This window comes from Typopeltis vanoorti, chromosome 21 (genome assembly GCF_054136105.1).
Source record: "Typopeltis vanoorti isolate ZY-2024b chromosome 21, IOZ_Tvanoo_1.0, whole genome shotgun sequence".
NCBI classification, from domain to species: domain Eukaryota; kingdom Metazoa; phylum Arthropoda; class Arachnida; order Uropygi; family Thelyphonidae; genus Typopeltis; species Typopeltis vanoorti.
The window spans coordinates 108,032,616-108,060,006 of record NC_143569.1 but is presented as its reverse complement, the minus strand read 5'-3'; the positions used below and the strand labels follow the sequence as shown (position 1 = coordinate 108,060,006).

General features: G+C 34.5%; 1 protein-coding gene across 3 annotated transcripts in view; it reads right to left on the bottom strand.

The window, feature by feature from the left end:
* The window catches only part of LOC150095180 (calcineurin-binding protein cabin-1-like), a 1,028,489-nt gene that overhangs the window by 669,771 nt on the left and 331,327 nt on the right, over nucleotides 1-27,391 (bottom strand). For all 3 annotated transcript variants that reach the window (XR_016550194.1, XM_090411711.1, XM_090411712.1), the window contains exons 20-21: nucleotides 26,342-26,412; nucleotides 11,108-11,201 (exon numbers count right to left, since the gene is read on the bottom strand). Coding sequence is in view for 2 of the 3 variants with exons in the window: in XM_090411711.1 (XP_090267837.1) it covers nucleotides 11,108-11,201; nucleotides 26,342-26,412 (165 nt within the window). In the remaining variant the exon portion in view is untranslated. The remainder of the gene's footprint in view (nucleotides 1-11,107; nucleotides 11,202-26,341; nucleotides 26,413-27,391) is intronic.

Sequence of the window (27,391 nt, the reverse complement as noted above, 5' to 3'; positions counted from 1 at the left end):
TATTAGCTTTGCTCTTTTCTCCAAACTTTCCCAAAATATTTTTGTATGTCTCACAATCATTTCCTACTCTGCTATTTAGATCCCCAACAATGACCAACTTTTCCTTTTTCATTGTGTCAGTTGCTTTTTCTAAAGCCTCAAAAATTCCTCCACTTCTACCTTAGTAATACCTTCTGTGGGATCATAGGCACAAATAAGTCTCAATGTCCAGTTCCCATTCTGATATTTGCCCACATCACTCTACTTGAGACTGCCTGCATTCAAGAAGATTAGCCTCATATTTATCTGAGTGTTGAATACTGTGGCTACTCATTTTCCTTGATTGTCTTTGCATGAATATAACATTTTGTATTTATTGCTCAAAAAGATCTCACCAGTTTTGGTCTTTTTTGTTTCAGTCACCCCTATTATGTCGATCTGGTACTTATCTAATTCCTCAGCTAGCTCCATTTCTTTGCCATTCAGGCTTCTTACATTGGAGTACCAATCTTTAACTCTGGTGATGTTGAATTGGGGTGTGTTTTCAGATTTGTTCCAGTAGCTGACTTTCACTGTTCGCCCTGGTTCCCTGGCGAAAACAATGGGGGACTTGTTTAACCAGGCGACGCCCCAGCCGGCATGAAATTTTGTCATGCTGTACCATCATTTTGTATTTTGCTTTAACCAATAAGAATACAATTTGGTCGGCTAAATCTCAAATTGCCAGCCCATCCTTGTTCATTCAGTATCCAGGTAGATACCCAACAGGGTGCACTAAGAGAAGGTGAGGATTGGACATTAGGTCAGAAGACCTGGTCAGTTCTCTGCATTCCTTTAAACTCTATGTGGAGATCTCCTCTCAGTTATACAGCTTTGACCTTTAAGCACCCCAATTTGTGATTTAGTCAACCAAATTGTATTCTTACTGGTTTAATCCACAATATAAAATGATGGTACAACACGACAGAATTTCATGCTGGCCGGGACATTGCCTGGTTAAACAAAACCCCTGTTGCTTTCGCCAGAGAACCAGGGTGGACACCAAAGAGTCATCTACTGAAATAAGGCTTGAAACACACCTGAACTCAATATCACCAAAGTTAAAGATTGGTACTATCAGCATAAGAAGGTTGAATGGCAAAGAAATGGAGCTGGCCGAAAAATTTAATAAGTACCAGATCGTTATAATAGGGATGACTGAAACAGAAAAGACAAAAACTGGTGTGATTATTCTACACAATACTTACAAATTGTAATATTCAGGCAATGACAATCAAGAAAAAAAATAGCTACATTATTCAACACTAAATACAAGGCTAATCTTCTTCTTGAAAGGCAGGCAATATTAAATAGAGTGATGTGGACAAATATTAGAATGGAGAACTGAACAATGAGACTTATTTGTGCCTATGTTCCCACAAATGGTTCTACTAAGGTAGAAGAGGAAGAATATTTTGAAGCTTTAGAGAAAGCAACTGACACAATGAAAAAGGAAAAGTTGGCCCTTGTTGGTGATCCAAATAACAGAGTAGGAAATAATTATCAGATATACAAAAACATTTCGGGAAAATCTGGAGAAAAGAGCAAAGGTAATAATAATGGCAAATACCTGCTGGATTTCTGTTTAGGACATGAACTGGTTATTATTAACAAAAATTTCCAACATAAAAATGTACACAAATTCACATGGAGAGAAGAGGCAGGGAATAAGAATAGTCTCATTGATTATGTTATTATTGTTGATAGTGATTTCACATTGGTGCAGGACACTAGAGTGCACAGAGGATTTGAAATTGAAAGTGATCACCATTTAAAAGCCTCGAGCAGGATAAAATTTAATTTCATACTGAAAAGAAGAACATGTAAGAAAGTTTTAAAGCGAATAAAAATTTAGCAGTTCTCAGATGTGAATTGTAGACTGAAATACATAAACATTATTGAAGAAAAAATGAGAGTTTGAGAACAGGAATCAAACCTTGAAGATTCAGTGGCAAATCCTGAAAAAAAAAAGCATCGACTGATTCAGGAAGAGAGGCACATTGTGAGGTGCACTGCAAGAATAGAAAAATCAGAATCCCATGGTGGACACAGGAAGTTAAACAGGCAGTGAGGAAAAAGAAGAAATCATATCAAAAGTTCCTGGCAAATAAGTCAGCTTGTGCTCTTAGAGAAAACAGAGACAAATGTAAAAAGCTAAACACTGTGTAAAGCTAGCTAAACAAAAGTCATGGGAAGACTGGCAGGAACGTAGAAAAAAAAAAAATCACAAAGGTAGCAAGATAATCTGGAGGCTTTTGATTTTGTTGAAAAAGCTCAGAAATGCAATAAATAATGCTGTAAAAAAATTAGAAATGACAAAGATTACATGAAAACTGAAGAAAAAGATATCCTTGATGAATGGAGTAATTACTTCGAGAAATTGCTAAACAAATTAATCAGTGACAGTACAGTGGTAAAAAACACTCCACAACAAGCATGCAATCATGAATACATATCCATACTTCAAGTAGAAAAAGCCATCAAAAGCCTGAAATGTGGAAAGGCAGCTGGACTAGATGATATTCGACCAGAAATGCTCAAGTACGGATGTATAAAAGTCTTGCAGTGGCTGCATTGCATAATTCAGAAGTCCTGGACAGAGGGATGAATTCCAGATGACTGAAGTAGAGCTCTCGTAGTACCTATATATAAAAAGGGAAATAAAACTGAATGTGAGAATTACAGAGCTATTTCATTACTAAGTTTTCCTGGTAAGATATATGCAAGTATACTTGAGAACAGGTTGAGAAGGATTGGGGAGGAGAAGCTTGGTGAAGAACAAGCTGGATTCCGGTCAAATAGAATCTGTCAGGTTCAGATATTCACTTTATGACAAATAGTTCAGAAATCATGGGAATATAACAAACATCTGTATTTAAGTTTTATTGATCTGAAAAAGGCATATCACAAGGTGCCAAGAGAGAAGCTATTCAATACACTACAGTTATATGGTGTCAATGGGGCATTATATTAACAATACTTAGTCTTTGTTTGAGTTGCAAGTCAGCAGTTAGAATTGAAGGAAGTACAGGAAGATGATTAGATCTTTGTGTACTTCTGGAATGTTAAATCTGGAGTGAGACAAGGATGTACATTATCCCCACTTTATTCATTATCTATATAGATCACATCATGGAGGGAACTGGTATTAAACATGATATCAAAATTGGAGATGTAATGTCATCTATTTGCTTTATGCGGACGATGTTATACTTCTATATAAATCTGCTACAAGTGTGCAAGATTCCCTGACTAAATTGAATAACTGTTGTAATACATATGGTATGAAGGTCAGCAATAAAAAGACAAAGACAATGAAAATAGGCAGAATTGTTGAAAATGTCAACTGCGTTGTGAACGGAGAACCTGTGGAACAAGTAAAACATTTCAGCTACTTAGGCACGATTTTTCGTGAAGATGGTAAATTAAATATGGAAATAGACAAGAGTCAACAAAGCCAGTATGGTAGGAAGTCAACTGAATAAATTTATATGGAATAAGAGAGAAATTAGTCAAAATACTAAATTAGGTGTATACAAGAGAGTGTTCAAACCAATTTTAACTTATGGATCTTACAGTTTGGTTAGAAGTAAAAAAACTTGACCAAAGACTGGAGATTGCAGATATGAGAGTGCTGAGAAAGATTAGGGGGTGTGAATAGATGGTATCAATGGCAATATCATATTAAAATTGAGGATATTAATAAAGAACTTGACACTGTTAGCATCCAGGATGTGTTTTAGAGCTAATCTTAGGTGGTATGGTTACTTAAACAGAATGTAGAGGAATGATTAGCAAAGCAAGTGTTCTCTTCCAGTTTGGCAGAAAAAAGACCAAAAGGAAGACCAAGATATAGGTGGATTGATAAGTAAAAAGTGCCTTGGAAGATAGAAATATCTCTCTCTAGGGATCTCCCCTCATATCTGAGGACTCGTGACCTTCCTGATGATGCTTTGCCATTTCTTTCTTTCCTGTTCTTCTCTTATTGCTTGTTCTAGTTTAAGTCCTGTGATTCTTGATATTTGGTCAATCTACCTGTAGGGTGGTTTTCTTCTTTTTCGTTTCCCACCCGGTTTACCCTGGATGATTATTTTTTCCAGGCAGTTGCCTTCCTTTCTACATATGTGTCCAAAATATTGCACTATTCGCTTGTCAATTATGTTTATCACCGTGTGTGGATATTCACTTATTCTAGGATATTTTTGTTTGTTTGTTTTTCTGTCCCAGACACTCTTAACAATCTTCTCCAGCACCTGAGCTAGAAGACAGAAATATAAGAATCGATAATGTTGGAGTCTTGACAGATAACAGATTGATCTGGAGGAAAATAGTAGATATTAAGTTAGTGGTGATGTAAGTTTTTCATGTAGTACTGTCATATCCTGTACAACCCTTTATGGTACATGTCAGGAATTTGATGACGATGATATTGTCATAGATTTTAAGATATCATTTTGTTCCTGTCAATGGAATCAAAGGACTGTTTGCATTAAATAAACCTGCAGTAAATAGGTAAGTTGTATGCCCGTGGATTTGCAGTGGAAGAGAAGATTGTTAATATTTCATCCTAAGTATCTTAGGACATCATCAATACAGTAGTTTAAACAACAATAACATTCCCCCATAAAGAAACAATAGAATTACTAACTCAAAAATTTCAGTCTGATATAATTGAATTGTTCGAGTTTGTTATTGCATCAAGTTACTTCACCTGGAAAGGTCAAATTTACAAGCAAGAAGAAGGAACAGCAATGGGATCTCCTTTATCACCAAACCTAGCAAACTTGTTTCTAGAACACCTTGAGGGAAAAATATTCAATTTTGAACCCAAACTAAAAATTTGGTTAAGATATGTCGACAATGTATTTGCAGTCTAGGATCATCCCGAACATGAATTACAACTGTTTCTAGATACAATTAACCTTCTTCATAATTGCATCAACTTTACGTTAGAAAAAGAATCTCCACAGGGTATCTCCTGTTTGGATTTACACATTCAAAGAAAAGAAGACGGTTCCATTGCTACGTCTGTCTTTCACAAGCCTAGATTCTCAGGTCGCTACATTCACAATTCTTCCGCTCATCATCCATCTCAGAAATCTGGCATTATTAAATCGCTAGTTAACACAGTACACAAATTCTGCTCCTCTGAAGAATCTCTAAACCAAGAATTAGAAGTAATCAAAAATACAGCCATCCTAAATGGATATAATCCTAAAACAACTCAAAAAATCATCAGTCACTTTCCCACACATCAAACCAGACAAGAAGAAGTCCATAGGATTCCCATACCTTACGTCAAAGGCATCTCTGAACGTCTTTCTAAAATTATGAAGAAATACAATTTTGCCACTACTTACAAACCTATCAACCAAATTTACAACTTGTTATCTTCTCCTAAGGAGAAACTCTCACCTTTGACATTGCCTGGGGTTTATGAGATTCCATGCTCATGCAAATTGTCTTACTTTGGACAGACAGGTAGGTCTGTTCAGAAACGCATCTCAAAACATCAAGACCAATTTGTCTTTTTAAACCGCAGAAATCTGGCCTCTCTCAACACGGAATTGAAAATCCAAGCCACAGGATCCATTGGCAAAAGTCTAAACTTTTACACAGATCTTTATATAAACATGAACATTTATATAAAGAAAGTTCTGAAGCCCTACTACACAGACCAAATTTAACCACAACAACGTTCTTACTATTCCTAAAGTGTGGGAAATTGTCATACAAAATTGTGTAAAATAATTATTATTAATTTTTTTTTACTTCTGTAACATGTTACGCACGTTTAACGAGATTCTATTGTAATCATGCGCCCTAACTGTATGTTATTCCTATTATTGTTTAAACTACTGTACTGATGATGTCCTAAGATACTTAGGATGAAATAAAAAATAAAATATATATATATATATATATATATATATATATATATATATATATATTTATAGCGATTAGTTTAGTAGTTACTTGGCAGTAAGGAATGATGGTGGATGCAAATGCAATCAGAAATGGCGTGTCTCAAAGTCCTCTGCCATTTAAGAACTCTAATATACGTAACATAATAAAGGACTTTGGGACATGCAGTGTTTGCGGCATATGTGCTTCCTGGGAGTTGGATATGTTGTGGGTGAGAGAAGGGAAGTGCGTATATGAGCAAAATGCAGGCAGTGGGAGGAAATCGATGAATTAGATATTTCGATAACCGACCTACTTGCTTCAGAGATGGGAAATGAATGTCGGGAGACTAGTAGTGTGTGGAAAGCTTGAATGACTGTGAAGTTCACGGAGATGGTTTTGATTGGGTAAATGAATAGCGAATATGAGATTATCTTGCAAAGAGCGATGGATGAGCTGAAAGAGAAGGTGGAATGTCTCATGAATGAGATGAGAAGTATGAATGATGAGATTAGGAGAATGGAAGAGATGTATGCAAGGCGAATCAGAGTAGCAGTGAGAGAAAGTTTTGGGAATGATAGAAGAGGAGAGAATGGGAATAGAAGAGAGGGAATGAGGAAGAGTTATGTGAATGATAAAAGATAATTGGGATCACTGAGACGTGGTTGACAGCAGAGGATATCATAACAGGAATAGAAGTAGCAGGGCACAGCATTTTTGGCAGGATAGGAAGGGAAAGCATGGTGGTGGTGGTGGAGTACTGCTTATGATAAGTGACGACTTATGTCCTCTAAGAGGCTTTAGAAGTCAGTGACACTAATGATTTTGAAAGCATATGGTGTGAAGTAGAGATGGGTAAGATGGGATATTTATTGGGGTGTTGCTACAAGCCAAGGAGCACAGAGAGTGGGGACCAGGAGATGTTTAGACAGTTGAGCTTGGCAAGTAATGAATTAATCCATGAAGGGTAGCTTATTAGGAGCAAAGTCAAAATTATGACCTTTTGATAAAGCAAAACGTTCACTGTCTGTTAGTGGACGGCCGGAAACATTGATAACTACTCTAACTGTATCACAGACATTAGTAATGGATCTAGGGAGGCTCACCAGTGAATCAAAGTTATGCGTTAATTTTCATGAGAAGCATTAAAAACCTTTAGGTATGAAGTCGATGATACAAAATAGTGTTAAAAGTTTCAGCCATTAATACAGATTCTAGAGCATTTTTGATATCAACAATTTCTCAATTTAAGAGGGTGAGAGATTTTTTAGCTTCATGTAGCTGATAATTTAAAAGTGACCTATAGGCCTTTAAATAAATCTGATGAGCTCTTTGGGACCTAAAAACTTCTTTTATTTAACAGCAGGTAAGAATAACCTGAGCTATCTTACAGCGCTTTAGGCTAAATGCATTAACAAAATAATATTTCGAAAGTGCTGTAAGATAGATCCAGTTCACCCTAGAAGTAGAAGTAAATAAGTAGTTAGCCTTTTAGATCTTTTAAATTTTCGCCAACCAGATGGTAATCTATATTTCTTAGTCTATAGAAGAAGACTCATACAAGTCATTATATCCATACTGAATGCTTAAAACCACTAAATATTTTTGTTGCCTTTCGACCAATCAAAAAAATCTCCACCTTTCTCACTTCTCCAAAGGACAAGCTTCCACATCTCAGTTATCCAGGTGTCTACAGATTCCTTGCTCTTGTGGGATATCTTATGATATCTTATTTCAGACAAACAGGAAGATCTGCTTTTATTCGGCTAGAAGAACGGAAGGCTTATATTCAAGGCCTTGAACCTGAACAGTCTGGACTTGCAGAGATTGCAATCAACCCTAGACATAGAGTTCATTGAAACAAGACAAGAGTCTTTCACAAAAGTTGGTTCCTCATGGAACGGCTTTATAAAGAAACATGTGAAACTTTACTTCACTCTCCTAACTTAAACAGATCTGATGGTCTATGTCTATCCCCTTTGTGGGAGATAGTACTTTTTAAACCAGCTAATCTTCGTAACTTTTTTTTAATTGTATATATATAATTTATTTATTTATCTATTTTGTTTATTTTTTAATAAGTTAAGAAATTTAATTTTAGCTACTTAGTTTAATTAGCTTTTTACATGTACTGAAGATGCCTATGATACTCAGGCGAAAATTCTACTAATCAATAATATTTTACGTGAGTTAATCCCATTATTATAATTTTAATTCATCTTAAAGTGAACATTAAATTAACAACCACGATCTTTATCCCACAATGCCAATTTATTCAAATAATCCTGCAGGACATTTACATCACCTGTATTAACTAATGTCCCTCCCTGTTTTGCATTATCACCAAATAACTACATATCTCATCACTAGTCACCCTCATATATTTTGATTTCATTTCACCATCCACCATGCTTCAATGTCTGTCTGACAGCCAACCCCTTATCCATGCATACAGACTCATATCTATAGGAAAACAAACAAAAAAAAAAAAAAAAAAAAATGAAAACAAATAAATAAATAAATAATTAACCTTTGTGTGTGGCCATAAAAACCGAATTCTGCCTCCCTTTAGTCAGAGCTCACAACCTAATGAAATCACAATCACCAGAACAGTCTTCTCATTTATATTTCTGATTAATAATGATAAAGCAGCACAAAAAGTAATACTATTTCATTAAAGTAAAATTACTGCATAAGCAAACACGGTAATATACAAATCTCTTTGAAGACTAAATGCTGGCCTGGTTGGCTGAGTGGTTAGCGTATCTGCTCTCCAGCCAAAAGGCTGCAGGTTTGAATCCTGCTGTGGGCATGGATGTTTGTAATTGTCTGTGAAAGCACTAGTGGTGGTAGTTGGCCATAGATGGCGTTGTTGTTAGATGATGAAGGTTGGTGGAGTAGTGAGACAAACAGTTGTAGAGTTGATGCCCTCCCTCGATGAGGCTTTGGACTCCCAGGAGGTGTTATGTAATAATAATAAAAAACAGTATGCATATGTAGATATGCGTGCCATCCAGGAAGTGGGCTCATTGAAGTCAAATGGGTTTTAATTCCATATCGTTAACCATGTTTATTAAAAAAATTATCTTTCTAGGAATCACATCTAGATAACTGAAAAGTAATGAATACATACCACTATCTATATTGCAAAAAAAAAATATATATATAAAATTTTGAAGAATATTATTATTATTATTATTTGTGACACCTGCAAGGAGTCTGAAGACTCATCGCAGGAGGATACCCACTGTACAACTCTGCATCTCCACTACTACACAGACCTTCTCCTATCAATCACCTACATCAATGCCATCTACTGCCCACAACCACCACAGCTAGCATATTTTGTCTGTAAATTTCATGTGTTCTGAAGGGCCGATTTATCTGTATGCAGGATGAAAAACATGAATTTCCGGGAGAAAAAACCCTGCTACTTCCATATGAGATCGGCTAACTCACCTTCAATTGATAAAGTCCATATAAAAATTCCTCCCGAATAAGAATGTGAACCATTTAAAGTACATTTAGTTTTGTTCTAATCATCATTATTTTGTGATGTATACCATCAGATATAATAACAAAACACAATCAAATTCCAGATATGTACTCTCAATAGGTGGGACATGATATTATGATACCACATGAAAAATTTACATTATTACTAACTTTGCATTGAAACCATGTGGAAAGACATGTGTTCGTAGCACATGTTGAATTGGATTTTAACGGTATTGATGCGAACACAGATTGATAAGAAAATAACTATTTATTAAGTTATCTATCTTTTAAGTTAATAAATAGTTATTTTCTTATCGATTTGTGTTCGCATCAATATCGTTAAAATCCAATTCAACATTTGTATCGAAAATTTTTCTCCATATTATTAATCTGTTATCTGTCAGGATTTCAGTAATAATCATCATATCTCATATATCAGTCTAAGGCAGTGTATCAATCCACTTAAATCTTGGTCTCTGCCATTCTAACAAAAAACACTTGCTTTTCTAGTATTTTCTCTTCCATTCTGCTTAAGTGATGATACCACCTTAGATTAGCTCTGCTCACACATTCCTGAATGCTAAAAACATTAAGTTCTTTCCTCATATCCTCATTTTAATAGAGGAGTGAACAGATGGCCATTTATGTCATCTGTTAATTCTCTCATTTTTTTTTCTCAGAACACTCATATATCTGTGGTCACCCATCTTTCTCTGATTAAGTGTTTTGTTTCTAACCCACCTTTCGGTTCATAAGTTAAAAGAATATAACTAGTTTAGTGTTTTGACTCATTTCTCTCTTATTCCATATAAATGTATTCAACTAGAAATAAACATCAGATAGTGGTATTATGAGTTAGCAGCATGGTTCACAAAAACCTCCAATTAACATATTCATCTTGATTGAGATTTTGCCTTCCCCTATCTGATGATGATTTCTGCAAAACTGCTGGCATATTATCATTCTCAATGCTGCTTGTTATGTATTTTATTATATTTTATAATAGTTCTTTTTATATTATGTATTTTATAATAATTCTTGTAATTTTTTAAAATTATTTTTTATTTCTTATGTTTTCATTTGTTGAATTTCTTTGTTTCATTCCTATTATTTTATAATTTAATACAAACAAATTGGTTTTTATTTTTCAAATATTTTTCCAATCTAACTTTGCATCAAAGTTAAACTCAGTACTATACCTCTAAGCCTGCTGTTGATTGGTACTTTAAAAGCTCCATTCTATTTATAAGCTCAGATAGCATACTTCTTTATCTAACTTAGGACCAATATGAAATATTTTCAGATTTTTTTTTTTTTAATAATTTGAGCTATGTTTATATTTATTGAGCACCTTTTCCCATTCCCTCTCCAACCCATTTTGTAAAATTAGTAAACAAGGAAGCAGATTTAAAAACTTAAAGCTGCTTAGCAGACCTATCTGTGGAATGGTAAATAACAATTCAAGGAATGATATATTATATCCTACTTTCATATTAAATAACTTGGGACGTTCTCTGTCTCTCTCTCTCTCTCTCTCTCCTAGATGTCGGGAAAAAAGAAGAAAGTGCTCAATAAATATAAGCATAACTAGCAAAACATCACTGAAATATGGTTATAAGATATCATAGTAAATTATTTCCCATTTTAAATAGGTACAAGTAATAATACAAAACAAAGGATGGCATACCTAAATCAATAATGTTGAATGAAGTACAGTTGACAAGACGAATGCTGTTGTGGCCTTGATTTTCAGTTACTTCTTTTTGCAATAATTCAGTGATCTAAATATCAAGCATAATTCTTAAAATAAGCCTGAATCACAATACATGTATATCCAGTAACAAACAAATGAAGACTAATTCCTGCAAAGATTCTGTTGATGTAATATCAGAGAAATAGCGGGGAGGGTTTAAAAAGATAAGTTAGAGACTACAAAAGGTAACGCAATAAATTAAATATCAACTAAACCTGTAAATCACATGATACTAAACCACTGCATCACTTATGAAGGATCTTATGGGTTTGGTCTTCAGAGCAGGAGATTGAACTCAACCTCCCCCCCCCTCAATCCACACACATATACACAGTGTCTTCCATACAGCATGCATGAAAGCCCTCTAAAGACTCAAGACTTCATTTTCCATTTGAGGATATAATAGCAAAGTAGTTCTACTAGATAATACACATAATTAAACCTGATGGTAATATATCAGAGGAATTCTACAAGTTTGTCTTATGTCCACAGAGGATGATGACACAAGTGATTCTCTTAGTTGCTTCCATCATAAATCCAAGTCCCAACCACAAACATAACCATTAACCACATGCAGAGTTTTTCTCTTATGGAATGGCTAAGATGGATGAATAAAAATTAGCCTTTGTTTCTTCAATGACAAAATTACTGGTTCCACTCTTCTGATTACCGCTGTAGGCAAGGATATTTTTGACTGGCTTCAGGTGGGAGATGAATTTCATTGCCTAGTATGAGTCCATCATCCCACTTATTGAAGGTCTGAAGTGGTTTGAAAAAGTTCCATGTTTGGTCTCTAGAGCAGGATTTCCAGACTATGTACAAATAAATAACAAATTACAAAAAATAAATAAATAAAATTGATAAAAATGGAAAAAAAAATCCTTAACCCATCCACAGTACAAATGTACTATAGGTTTACTAATAACCTTGTGTGGGTGGTAACACATAAAACCGCTCTTAAATTGAGCATGTTCAGGAGGAGGGGGGGAAAATAAATAAATAAAAGTCTGATATAAAAAAATAAAAAAATAAATAAAAGTCTGATATAAAAAAATAAATAAATAAATAAAAGTCTGATATAAAAAAATAAATAAATAAATAAATAAAAGTCTGATATAAAAAAATAAATAAATAAATAAATAAAAGTCTGATATCAAAGTATGTATATTGTTCTCCATCACCTCAGTTTCCCTCTAAAATAATCGAGATCACTTAATAGTCGACATTTTTTATTTATTTTTTTACTGATTGATTCCACCAATGAAAGTTTGTAAGCATAGCTCATTCTATGTAGCAGATGATATTACCATCATCAAGTGAAATACACAATGCCTAGTTTACTAGAAGTGTATGTTGGCTCTCCCAAGATTGAAGCTTCATTTTCCCTCAGCCCAGTACAATGTGAGTATATTCTTCAAGGGTATTCCAAACATACAGTAGAAATTCAAAGCGTTTGTCATTTAAGTACACAGAAGTGGAGTTGTTCCACTGGCTAAAAGCTAAATAATGTACAAGACTGAAACTGACGGTAAAGATTAGGATTAAGAATTATCTATACGTTAGCACAAGAAAAGTATATTTAATATACTGCCAGATATTTCAGTTTGAAAATAGCAAACTATCATGAGTGGCTTGACAGAAAACAGTTTTTTACAAGGTAGAATGCAAACAATCGATCATTCAAATTAGAACGAGCCACGTGATGTTACATCATCACTAATCACAATATCACTTCACTGAAGAAAGGTAAACATAAGAGTACAGAATAAATTACATGTATAAATTTACAATGTCATACAAAAAACTAAATTTATAAAATATACTAAAGGTATCATTAGACAGATTTCATATATAGAAGGTTCTTAATTAAAATAAATAAATAAATAAAATAATAATTAATGTGTTATTCGAATTAAACTTTCACATATTTTTGACAAGGATAGGCAGTCATTCCAATTCAAGTTTAGAACATTGAGGTAAGGCCTCAGCACTCTCTTTGAATAGGCATTCGAATTTATACTGACAACTGTGTAGAAGGAGAGTTTTGGACTAGAGAATGAAGTGGTTTGTCTCTCTATGATGTGTTGCGTCAATCCAGATTTATCAGATCTGTTGTGAAGAATATAAGATTAATGTTCTTGTATTCTTTATTCTACAGTATGCCTGGTTTGTCCAAAGTAAGAAAGATGGCAGTCACATGGAACCTGTTATAGACCAGGAAGAGACACAGTTGAGAGCATTTATCTTTAGACAAGGAAATAGGTGGATATTTTATTAATAGGAATATAAGTAGCTGTTAGATGATATTTCTTCAAAATTCTTGAAATTGGTTCTGAAATTCCAGAGATATATGGAATTGGAACTCGACGTATTGATTTTTTGTTGTTTTGGTTTGGCTTGTAGGAGTTGAGCAGATGTTGTGTAGTCCTTTCGGAGAAGCCATTTAATTTCATGTATTGTTTGATAGCAGAAAGTTCTTTTTGTAAATGATGGGGAGTTGAACAATTAGTTCTAGCTCGTCGAATTAAACATTTTATGATTCCTGTCTTTTGAGAAGGATGATTGAGCATATATTGTTTGAGAATATAATATACAGTAAAAGTGGGTTTCTGTAAACGGATGTTGTTAAATTACCTGATGGAGAGCAGATGAGAAGGATGTTTAAAAAGGATAATTTCCATGGTGAACTTGATATGAGGGTGTAAAGTATTGATTTTGGCTAAAAAGGAAGGTAAGGAATCTCTGTTGTGAGGTCACACTGCAAAAATGTCGTCTATATATCTAGCCCAAAATGAAGATTGAGGATATATAGATGAAAAAAAAAGGATGTCTTCTAAATGCTCCAAACAAAAGTTAGCTAGATCAGGAAAAAATGGACTTCCCATGACAGTCCCTTCAACTTGGTTGTAGAATTTGTTTTGACACAAGAAATATCCGGAGTGTATTACGAAGTCAAATAATTTTACAATATCTTGTGGGAAGATGTCAGTAAGTAATTAAAGTCTCATTGAGAGGTACATTTGTGAACAGAGATTCTACAATGAACTCACCATAAGATCAGAGGTTGAATGGAGACATTTTTTACTTTAAGAAATCAGAAGAGTTTTTTTTAAAAAAGAGCAAGATTTGCCTATATGTGATTTCAATAAGTTTGCTAAATATTTGGCTATGAGGTAAGTAGGTGAATCAATACATACAATAGGATGGAAAGAAATGTCTGTCTTTTGGATTTTTGGTATACCAAAAGCTCAATATGTCTCTTCCTGGTGTATATCAAGTTCCATGTGACCGCCATCTTTCTTACTTTGGACAAACTGGATGCTCTGTAGAAAAAATAATACAAGAACATCAATCTTATGTTCTTCACAACAAATCTGGGAAGTCTGGATTGGCGCAATATGGAATAGGGACAAACCACAACATTCTCTGGTCCAAAACTCACCTTCTACACAGATGTCGGTATAAATTTAAATGCCTATTCAAGGAGAGTGCTGAGGTCTTACTTGAATGTCCTAACTAGAATCGGAATGACTGCCTATCCTTGTCAAAAATATGGGAAAGTATGATCCGAATAACAGATTATTATTTTTTTAAATTAAGACCTTGTAGATATACTACATCTGTCTAATGATATCTTAAGTATGATTTTATAAATTAAGTTTTTCGTATGACATTGTAAATTTATACATGTAATTTATTCTGCACTCTTATGTTTACCTTTCTTCAATGAAATGATATATTGTGATTATCGATGTAACATCACTCGGCTTGTTCTAATTTGAATGATCAATTGTTTGTATTTTACCTTGTAAAAAACTGTTTTATGTCAAGTCACTGATGATAGTTTGTTATTTTCAAAATGAAATATCTGGCAGTTTGTTAAATATACTTTTCTTGTGCTAATGTGTAGATAATTCTAAATTTCATGTCACAAGTTTCTCTCAAAAATAGAGTAAAGATTAGGATGCTTCTCAATCAGAAAGTACATTATCCTGCCAGCTAGTAAACTTAAGAACTGGGCAAGGAAGATGTCTATTTAAATAGCATAGTATGAACAAGAACAGTCTAAACCAAGTCTAGACTGTGACTGGAAACATTCCCTCCCTTTTTCTTTTAATCTGACTCCCACCCATGAAAGGATGTACACCTATGGCACATTAGTACTGTGGGTGGACTAAGGATTTTTATGTATTTTTTAATTTTTTACTTAATTCAGAAACCCTGCTCTAGAGACCAAACATCGAAGAACTTTTTCGAGATACTTCAAGCCTTCAATAAGTAAGACACTGTTATAAGAAGTTTTTTCTCTTGGTTATAAATTAAATTAAAGATGCCAAGAAATTATATTTTTGTTTAATCCTATATCCAAGCATCAATAAACAAAGTTTGCACATGAATTATCTTCACAAGTAGATTTGCTTGAATAACAGATAACCAGGTGCTAACTTGTACATGGTTTCTATTTATGTTAGATGAATTTCCAAAACATGTTTTTCACTGTCTGTATGGCTAACAGCATATTCAGGAAGTTGTTAACATAAGTTCAACACCGATGAAAAAATAAAAGTTCATCATCAAATTCTTGACATATACCCTCAAGGGGTGTACAGGATATGATAGTACTATATAAAAAATTTACATCATTACTAACTTCCTACCTATAATTTTCTGCTAAATCAATCTATTACCTGTCAAAGCTATAACATTGTCAAATCTTATATTTATACATCTATCTACTAAGGCACTTTTTACCATATCAATCCACCTATATCTTGGTCTTCCTCTGGGTCGTTTTCCCACCAACTTGGCAGAGAAGACTTGTTTGGCTAATCTTTCATCACTCATTCTGCTTAAGTGATACGCATTCCTCGATACTGACAATCTCAAGTTCTTTCCTAATATCCTCGTTTTTAATATGATATTGCCATTGATGCCACCTCTCAGATCCATAAGTTAAAATTGTTTTGAACACTGTCTTGTATACTGCTAATTTAGTGTTCTGACTAATTTCTCTCTTATTCCATATAAATTTATTCAGCTGACTTCCTACAATACCAGCTTTGTTGATTCTGCTGTCTATTTCCATATTTAATTTACCATCTTCAGTAAAAATCGTGCCTACGTAGCTGAAATGTTTTACTTGTTCTACAGGTTCTCCGTTCACAACGCAGTTGAAATTTTCAATGATTCTGCCTATTTTCATTATCTTTGTCTTGTTATTGCTGACCATCACAACAGTCATTCAATTCAGTCAGGGAATCTTGCAGACTTGTAGCGGATTTATTTAGAAGTATGACATCATCCGCATAAAGCAAGGAGCTGACATTAACATCTCCAATTTTGATATCATGTTTAATACCACTTTCCTTCATAATGTAATCCATATAGATAATGAATAACAGAGGTGATAACGTACATCCTTGTCTAACACCAGATTTAACATTAAAACATCTCCCTGTACTTCTGTCAATTCTGACTGCTGACTTACAACTCAAATAAAGAATAAGAATTGCTTTATGTAATGATCCACTGACACCATACAACTGTAGCATTTTCAATAGCTTCTCTCTTGGCACCTTGTCATATGCTTTTTACAGATCCATAAAACTTAAATACAGATCTTGGTTACATTCCCATGCTTTCTCAACTATTTGTCATAAAGTGAAGATCTGATCTTGACAGTCTCTATTTGGCCTGAATCCAGCTTGCTTCTCTTCCACAATCCTTCTCAACCGTTTCTCAAGTATACTGGCATAAATCTTATCAGAAACACTCAGTAGAGAAATATCTCTGTAATTCTGATAATCAGTTTTATTTCCCTTTTTATATATGGGTACTAGGAGAGCTCTACTCCAATCATCTGGAATTCGTCCTTCTGTACAGGTCATCTGAAATATGCAGTGTAGCCACTGTAATACTTTTATACCTCCATACTTGAGCATTTCTGGTCTAATATCATCTACTCCAGCTGCCTTTCCACATTTCAGATGATGGCTTTTTCTATTTCAAGTATGGATAAGCATTCCTGATTGCATGCCTGGTCAGTGTTTATTATCACTGTGCTGTCATCACTGCTAATTTCATTTAGCAATTTTTCGAAGTAATTACTCCATACTTCAAGGATATTTTTTTCTCCAGTTTCAATATCATCTCTAACTCCTTTTACAGCACTCTTTCCTCCATTTCTAAGCTTCTTCAATAACCTCCAGAATATCTTGCCACCTTCTTGATATTTATTTTCTATGTTCTTGCCAAAGTTTCCCCCCATGACTTTTGTTTAGCTAGTTTTATACAGTTTTTAGCTTTCTTACATTTGTCTCTGTATTCTCTAAGAGCACAAGCTGACTTATTTGCCAGGAACATTTGATATGCTTTCTTCTTTTCCTTCACTGCCTCTTTAACTTCCTGTGTCCATCAGGGAGTTCTGATTTTTCTATCATTGCAGATAACCTCACCACATACCTCTTTGGCAGAATCAATCAATGTTTTCTTCAGAGCTTGCCGCTGAATGTCCAAGGTTTGATTCCTGTTATCAAATTCTTTCATTTTTTCTTCAATAATGTTTGTGTATTTCAGTCTACAGTTCACATCTGAGAGCTGCTCAACTTTTATTCGTTTTAAACTTTCTTAGTTCTTCTTTTCAATATGAAATTCAATTTTATCCTCCTTAAGACTAAATGGTGATCACTTCCAATTTCAAATCCTCTGTACACTCTAGTGTTCTGCACCAGAGAGAAAACATCACCATCAACAATAATATAGTCAATGAGGCTTTTCTTATTCCTTGTCTCTTCTCTCCATGTGAATTTGTGCACAATTTTATGTTGAAACATAGCGTTAGTAATAACCAGTCCATGTCCTGGTCAGAAATCCAACAGGTATTTGCCATTATTATTAGCTTTTGCTCTTTTCTCCAAATTTTCCCAAAATATTTTTGTATGTCTGACAATCATTTCCTACTCTGCTATTTAGACCCCCAACAAGGACCAATTTTTCATTCTGTCAGTTGCTTTTACTAAAGCCTCAAAAAATTCTTCCACTTCTACCCTTAGGAGAACCTTCTGTGGGACCATATACACAAATAAGTCTCATTGTCCAGTTCCCCATTCTCATATTTGCCCACATCACTCTACTTGAAATTGCCTGCCATTCAAGATTAGCCTCGTATTTAGTGTTGAATACTATGGCTACTCCTTCTTTTCCTTGATTTACTTTGCCTGAATATAACATTTTGTATTTATTGCTCAGAAAGAGCTCACTAGTTTTGGCCTTTTTTGTTTCAGTCACCCCTATAATGTCGATCTGGTACATCTAATTCCTCAGCTAGCTCCATTTCTTTGCCATTCAGGCTTCTTATGTTGATAGTACCGATCTTCAATTCTGGTGATATTGAGTTGCGGTGTGTTTTAGGATTTGTTCCAGTAGCTGACTTTTCGCTGTTCGCCCTGATTTCCTGGCGAAAACAATGGGGACCTTGTTTAACCGGGCGATGCCCCATCCAGCATGAAATTTTGTCATGTTGTACCATCATTTTATAATTTGGTTTAAGCCAATAAGAATTACAATTTGGTCAGTTAAATCCCAAATTGCCAGCCCATCCTCGTTCATTCAGTATCCAGGTAGATACCAAACAGGGTGCACAACGATAAGGTGAGGATTGGACATTACGTCAGAAGCCCTGGTCGGTTCTCCGCATTTCTTTAAAGGCTATGTGGAGGTCTCCTCTCAGTTATACAGCTTTGACCCTTAAGCACTCCCAAAATAATAAAATAAAATAAAATAACAAAAATAAAAGTTTTCAGTCCTCAATGTCTAGAAATTGAAGAGAGTGGAATGATAGTTTAATCATGAGTATCACTAGACATGTTGCATGCCTAATGATGCCTCCACATTGTTGTGTAAACTTTATACATGACTGCTGGCATAGGACAGGTGTTCAACGTTACAAATAGAATGACTTTCAAATGTCACGAAGGATTATTTCTTGATTTCTATTTACTGTCAGTTTTAACCCGGCGTTAGTAAGGCGGGTTGTCACAGATCCCAAAGATTTTAAATTGACTATAACTTTTTAACAACGTGTGGCAGTGAGTTATGCCTTAGTATAGCTTCCCCTCAGGCTGTTGCGTGCAAGCAAGTTTAGTGTGCAGAGGTGTAAAGTGTGCTGGGGTCCACCAGACCACACCTTACCAAAAGTATGACTATATTTACTTCAGAAATGTAAGTTGTTTTCATGTATATTCTACTCAAATATTATCGTTACTGCATTGTCTTCTATATTTTTACATACCAACTATAAGCAAATACATTTTCATAAATATTTACAGGATATTTTGATAATAACATCTTTTTTTTTTTACCAGATGAGTTATGAGCAGGAAGAACAGAGGTTATGTCAATTTATAGTCGTCAATTTATTTTTGGGTAATAAAAATTTTATTTTGTGGATCTGCATTTTTATTCTGTAAAATTACAGGACACTTAAACCATATGTAATCTAAAATTGATTAAAAAGATATGGATTTCTATAATACAGCATTTATAATTTACATTATTCTATAATAATGTAACAAAAGTGGACCTTTCCACTTTTGTTACATTTTCCCACCTCACCAGCACCAGGTTAAGAGAATAACCTTGGAGGACTCCTTAAACAACCTGTCAAAGTAATACTCTTCTAAGTAGTGTGCATGGAAGATGCGCTTACCAATTTAATGTATAATGCCCTTTGTGTGCTATGTCCACTTTTTTTCTTCCCTTTTGTTTTCAACATTGCCTGTACATTTTCTGTTGTGGATTTCAAAACTTCTCCCAGTTTGACATATATATCTCCACTCCACATATATATATATATATATGGAGTAGAGAGATCATACATCTCTTCACTCCACAAGAACATGGAATTTTGTATACACTTGGATGTTCAGAAAATAGAACTTTGTCTTTAGGAGAGTGTAGAAAGTTTTGGAAGGTGTGAACTGGTTTGAAAGCTGCACTGATGGTGACTGCCTTTAGTATTTTGGCTATTTTTCTTGATGCACTGCCAACATATGGTACAGATACCATGCCTTTGTAATTAATTTCTGGATTATTTTGGGATGGTTTGTCATAAAATAAAAGTTTCTTTAGTACCCTTTTTGAGTAGCCATTTTCAAGTAACTGATTAAATAGAATTTGAATTCTTGAGTTCATCATTTTTTAGTACATTTAGAGCTTTTTTTTAATGTTTTGATTATACCTAATTTTTGCTGAGGTGTGATGGAACAAGGCTTATAGGTAGAGTCTATATTTTTACTTTCTCATTTTTGTAATCTTTCTATATGAAATTCTAAGTGGTTTAAAACTCAAATGCAAAACAAAAAGAAAACAATGAAACTATGCTCCAAATCTAACATGCATACAGGTTTGTATCCCAGAACATCTTATAAGTAACCTATCTTCTAAATTACCCTTTTTAAACTCATTTAACCCATTAAGACACTGAATCTTCAAAAACTTTGTTATCAAAATAAAAATATTTAACTTATAAATAACATAAATATATGCAACATTAAATCAACTAATATACAAGTCCTGGTGTATTCTTCAATTCACAACAAGTAAAGCACTTAAATGTGCCAAAAAATCCTTTCAATCACATAAACCAACAGTTATTATCCTATATCCATGATATAAGATCCATTACATGTTGAAAAGTCATGAATCCTTTATTTCTTTATCTCTTTCCTCATCCAACAACAGAGGTGGCAATTAGGACTTTACATATGGCTGGAATGTGGTTGTAGGTCTGGTTGGCTGATATATCCCACTCTCCAACCAAAAGCTGCAGATTTAACTTCTGTACTGGGCATGGATGTTTATTATTGCATTTAGTGATGAGTTAAATTTCACGACCTGGTCCAAGACTGATATCCCACTTATTTACTAGTGGACTGAAGTGGTTTGAAAAAAGTTACACAATTTTGTTTGATCTAAATAGAGGAGCCTGGAGATTATGCAATATACATTAAAAAAAACTTCCTTTATCTGAGCCATGAGGATAACATACTGCACATCTACAAATTTTTATTCACTGGGGTCACATACAAAAGGGGAGGAAAGGACTAAATTTTTTTCATGGAGAGTGTTTAGTGAGAAGAATGGATTGCTAGAGGTTTGGAATGTAAGAAAATCAGTTTAAGGAGAGAGATGATAGCCATCGCATAAATAAAAGTCAGTGTTTCTCTTCTGCCATGAGTCTTTAAATCCACAAAGATAATTATTTTTTATTTTATGTTATACCAATGGGCTAAATATTAGATAATTTGAAATAAGCAAGAACAATATGATAGCAGAAATACCTGATAATGTTAAGAAACGTTTTCCTGTTTGCAATAAATATAAAAGTTAATTCAGAAATTTTCAGTGTAGAGTTTTTGGCCTTCAAAAACATGACAGTGAAATAAAATATGTAATTTATTGTGTTAATGAAAGTTTATCAGAGATTTTATTTGTAAAAATATACATTACTTTTTTTTTTTCAAATTTATTCCTAAAAAATTCCTATTTAAAATTTTATTTTATAGAATATTGTTCCACACAAGATTCTGAAGATTTTGCCTCTTTATGATTTATGTCTTTGCGGCTGTCAAGGTGACATTTTTAGCCAATTAAAGCATCACTTTGTGATATTCTAGTACTGTATTATTCATAACAGAACAGGGATAGACCTACCTATCTATCTGAATTAATTTAAAACATATATCTACGTCAAAGAAATTATAGCAGGAATTCCAGTGTGAGACAATGGGCCACAGTCTCTAATATAGTGCTGATTTGAGAATGAGAAACTAAGGTTTGGTTTGGGAATGGACATACCCATGTAGATCCATTTCTCATTTTTTTTATAAAAAATACTGTTGCAAGATATCACAAAGTGAAGTTTTAATCGACTCAAAAAGTTTCAGATAGGATATTTCGAGTTGATTAAAGTATTCCTGTGATCCATACCAGTTTGCTGATAGTTGACTCTCAGCAAACTAGTATGGATCACAGGAATAGTGTGTTATAGTGAATTAATTATATATTTGGTTTAATCCTTTATCCAAGTGTAAGCAAACAAAGTTTGCACATGAAGTATTCTCAGGACTGGGGCAACTCATGGTAAAGGTGGAGTAAGTTCTGATCACCTGCCTTAGTATTTCCATAATGCAAAGCACACCTCCTTGCGGACAAGTATAATGCTATGCATTAAGGGAAGGGCCACTACTCAGACTGGTTTTGACCTTTATTGATGTCTCATCAGTGGGAGCCAGACCCAGAGGTGATGACACTAAGGTGGAAGCAATGCAGAAGTCATATCACCATATACCAGTTGCCCAAAGGTATCAACACCATATTAAAATTCTCTGGATTAGAGATAGTTGATGGAAGTTTTTTTCACTTGGCTATGCTAACAATTATATATTTGGTTTAATCCTTTATACAAGTGTAAGCAAACAAAGTTTGCGCCTGAAGTATTTTCAGGACTGGGGCAACCTGTGGTAAAGGTGGAATAGGTTCTGATCAGTTGCCTTAGTATCTCCCATAATGCAAAGCACATCTCCTTACGGACATGTATAATGCTATGTATTAAGAGTATGGGCTACTACCCAGACTGGTTTCGACCTTTATTGAGGTCTCATCAGCGGGAGCCAGACCAAGAGGTGGTGATACTAAGGTGGAAGTAATGCAGAAGTTATATCACTATATATCAGTTGCCCAAAGGTGTCAACACCTTATTATTAAAATTCTCTGAATTGGATATAGTTTGTTCAGAGATTTTCAAGCGAGTGCATTTTTGATCTGTCTTGCACAAAGCTTTATCATTTGCAATTCTTCATGCATGTCTGCAAGGAGATGTGTTTTGTATTATGGGAGATACTAAGGCAAGGGATCAGAACTTACTCGACCTTTACCACGAGTTGCCCAAGTACTGAAAATACTTCAGGTGCAAACTTTGTTTGCTTACACTTGGATAAAGGATTAAACCAAATATATAATTGGTAGCATAGCCAAGTGAAAAAACTTCCATCATGTGATAGTGGACAGTTTGCTAGTTATTTTCTTGAAAATATCATCATACCTATAGAGATTTGGTTGATATTTTTCAGTAGTTTGTTGCTACGGTATTTGATATTGTGAAAGTTGATGTAGTCTATGAAAGCCTTAAAGATATCATTTTTTGGGGGGGGGGGGGGTAATTATTGGAATGTTGGAATTAAGCGACTACAGAATTTGGGTTTTTGAATGCAGGAAACATGAAATCTGGAAAAAGAAAGTACTTTAGAGGAAGTACAAGATGAATAATGGTAATAATCAGTAACACAAAGAGTATAAAGAACAAGACAGCAGAGTGACTCAGTTAGCAAGAAAAACAAAAGTAGAGCATGAGCAGAAATTAGCAAATCAGGAGAGAAAAACCCTAGAGAGTTTTTTTTACATATGTGGCAAGTAAAAAGAAGAATGATAATGGTAAGATGAAGTTAATGGATGAAAGTGGCAGAATGGTAACTGCTCCAGAAGACACTGTTGAGGTATTCAATGATCAATTTATAAGCGTGTTTCATCCTGATCAGGGTGGAATCATGAGGAAGTGTAGAGGACACAGGAGGGGATAGATTAATTGTGAGTGAGCAGGAGGTATTTGAGGAAATAAATAAGACTGATGCCAATAAGGCAATAGGATTTGATGACATATCACCACACACATCTTAAGGGAATTGGCAGTAGCATTGGCATGGCTGTCTAATAAAAGTCTTACAACAGCACAGGATCCAAGAGATTGGAAGTAGGGTAAAATTGTTCTACTGCATAAAGGTGGTGATAAGGGTGTAGCTTCAAATTATAGGCCAGTCTGTATATCTGGAGTCTGTATAGCGGCATTCTCTGTGGTTATCAGCATGGGTTTGTTAAGGGGAGATCATGTTTCACTAACTTACTTATGTACTACAACAAGGTGAGAAATACCTTGGACAGGGGAGATGCAATACAGTGGTGTACTTAGATTTTGCAAAGGCTTTTGATAAACTGCCACACGACAAGCTCTTAAATAAATTGAAACAGACAGTATAACAGACTTCTGCATTGGATCAGTGACTGGCTGTCAGATTGGTATCAGAAAGTTGTATATGAGGTGCAGCATCCCAAAAGAGAAAGGTTACTAGTGGTGTGCCACATGGGTCAGTTTTAGGGTCATTGTTGTTCAGTTTATATGTTAATGATATTGGGGTGGGCATAACTAGTAATATGCAACTGTTTGCAGATGATGCAAAACTGGAGAGAACAATGTAGAATCAAGTGAATGTTATGGCCTTACAAGAGAACTTGAATAGATTGCATGAATGGGCAGGAAGTGGAACTATCAGTTCAATGTTACAAACTGTAAGGTTTTGAGATTTGTTAAGCAACGATGGGATGCAAATTATACACTTGGGGGGGGAAACTTTAATGGAAGTAGAAGAGATGAGAGGTCTAGGAGTGATGGTGGACAAGGACCTGAAATTCAGGAGCCACATTGCACAAGTTGTGAAGACGTCACATTGGATAATGGCAATGATGGGGGACCATGAAATGGAAATAGAGAGGTTATGATGCCATTGTATAAGGTCTTGATCAAGCCACATATGGATTATTGTACACAGATTTGGTCGCCAGGTTTTCATGGTGACAAGGATATGTTGGAAAGGGTCCAGAGAAGATTCACAAAGGTCTTTGGAATGTGGAGTACAAGGACATATTGAGAGAATGTAAGCTGCAGAGCCTTGTGAATAGGAGAAGGGGGGGGGGGTTGTTATTGGGTCAACATGGAAGAGATTTTTCATAGAATGGGAGAGGGGATAGAACAAGAGGCCAACACTAGAATCTGTATAAGGAGGGTGTGAGCAGTGGAGTGAGGAGTAGGTTCTTTGCATGAAGAGTGGTTGGTGAGTGGAATGCATTGCAGTTGTAGATACATTGAATCAGTTTAAAGCACGGTTAAATGGGCATTGAGTGCAATAGTGTGCATCTCCCAAGATGAGTCTCTTACTCCATGAAGGTCATATGGTAATAATAATAGGAAGCTGGCATGCATATAAAAATTTGGAGAGCAATAAAACATTGAGGAATGTAATCAAGAACAGCTAGAATCAACAAGGTGTGTGTATGAAGCGTGTGTGTGTGGGGGGGGGGGGGGTTGAATTCTAATGTGATGTCAGGTCTGATGAATCACTAAACACTATCCTTGTGACAGAAGTAAAGAAGAAAATTTTGGTAAAGTGTACGTAAAAAAAGTGTTATTATTATTATTTATTTACATCTTTGTGTGTGCATGTCTGTCTATGTTTATTTTTGAACGAATACTTGTTTTATGATCTGCTCAAACTGTTTTTGTTTCTTATGAGTTCGCTGGACTTTTGTTACTTTAAAATAATTTTGTGATGTTTCTGTCTTTTACAAAGTTGTGATATTGGTGGGAGACTTTTCTTTGATTTGCAGTGATGCTTTATTTATTTATGATGACTTTTATAGTTAGTGAGGCAAATAACTAACTAAAGCGGTATACAGTTAGGAGCGAGATGATTGTGAAGATGTCTCCAAATAGAGAGTACTCAGTGGACTGTCTATCATGACTAATGCCATTCATATTAATTATAGCCATTCCTTCCAAGGACGATCTGGCAAACGGAAAAGAAGTATTTGCAGTTGGTCAAGTAGGCTTTATAACATGTCATTCTTAGGTTTCATCTCATGAAATTCTTCCCTACACATACTAAATGCTCATAGAGGAATCATAACCACTCCCATTCAAGGGTACAGAATGTGAAGCAATTCTGCAGTTGGGGGAGGTGGTATCCATAGGCCTTGCTCTGCAGATGAAACATAATGTCACATAATGCCACTACAGGACTCCAATAAGTAGAGTGGTGGTGTTTCATAGGTGATTAAAGCCATCTAACCTCCTAAGCAAGTGAGTGATATATACTGAGATCAAAATGACAAACTAGCAAAACTATTTTAAAAGGTATTAAATTTAGTGCTCTAAATTTAATACATTTTTGATTGTTTTCTTTATGTAATTATATATCAAAAATAATAAGGCATAAAATAAAACTTTTGAACCATTTTTGTAACAATAATAATGGTATTGTCATAAGAACTGTATCATACCTGATCAAGATAGCTAGCTCCAATATCCATTTCATCTTCCAAAATATAATGATGAGCATTCAGCCACAAAACTATTAAAATAATATTTCCTGAAGTATATATATTTCATAATTAATATTGTATAACTAGTAATTCATATAATAAATCTATGAAGGTATTCCTGTAAATATCCTTTGCTTATGTAACATAATAATACAACATTAAATCATCTAGTCTTTTTTCTTCCATAAAGAAAATAGGCAATACCTGCCATCATAGCTTTAATTGTTTGGAAATCAGCTAGTCGTCATATTTATCAATAGATTACCATGATATCTAGTTGGTTTGTTTAGTTAAAATCACTAGCATTATTGTGCAAAGTTGTGGTTCTAAGGTAAATTTTCTGAGTTGCACAGATAAAAATCCAAGTTTCCATGAGGTAAAAAACTGACTTGCACTAAAGCTTGAGAACTAGATGAGAATGGATTTATAAAGTTCCACTACAATTGAATATATAAGGTATTCCGCCAATCTAATATCATGGATGTTATCACCAGCTTATGCAGCCACCTAAAACATAAATAATGTAACTTACTTCTAAGCAATTCCTGACAATGGCACATTTACTGTAAATCGACTCCTCACTTAATTTTATATAAGTGAAGCATATTCCAAAACATATAACAGAAATTTAAACAACTCATTTGTTTTTTTTGAGCTTGCATCAATTCCAATATTAAATTCTACTTTCAAACCTAAATGATGTGGGTGTGAATCCCATTATAGCATAGATTTTGGAGATTTACATAAAGTTCTTAAGTCTGGTGTATACAACTCTACTGAAGAGTAAATGGCTAGAAAAAGTACTATGCCTGATCTGAAGAGAAGGGTGCTGATGGATTATCTAATCCTTAGCATGGCATGCAACCAACATATTAATATTTTATTTTATTACTACTATTATTAAGAGAGGCCTCCAGGGATTTGAGGACATACTGAGTGAAGCAACGCACTACCTGTGCACATTATGAAAATTATGGATACAATTACCGTGTTAGAGTAAAACTTTAG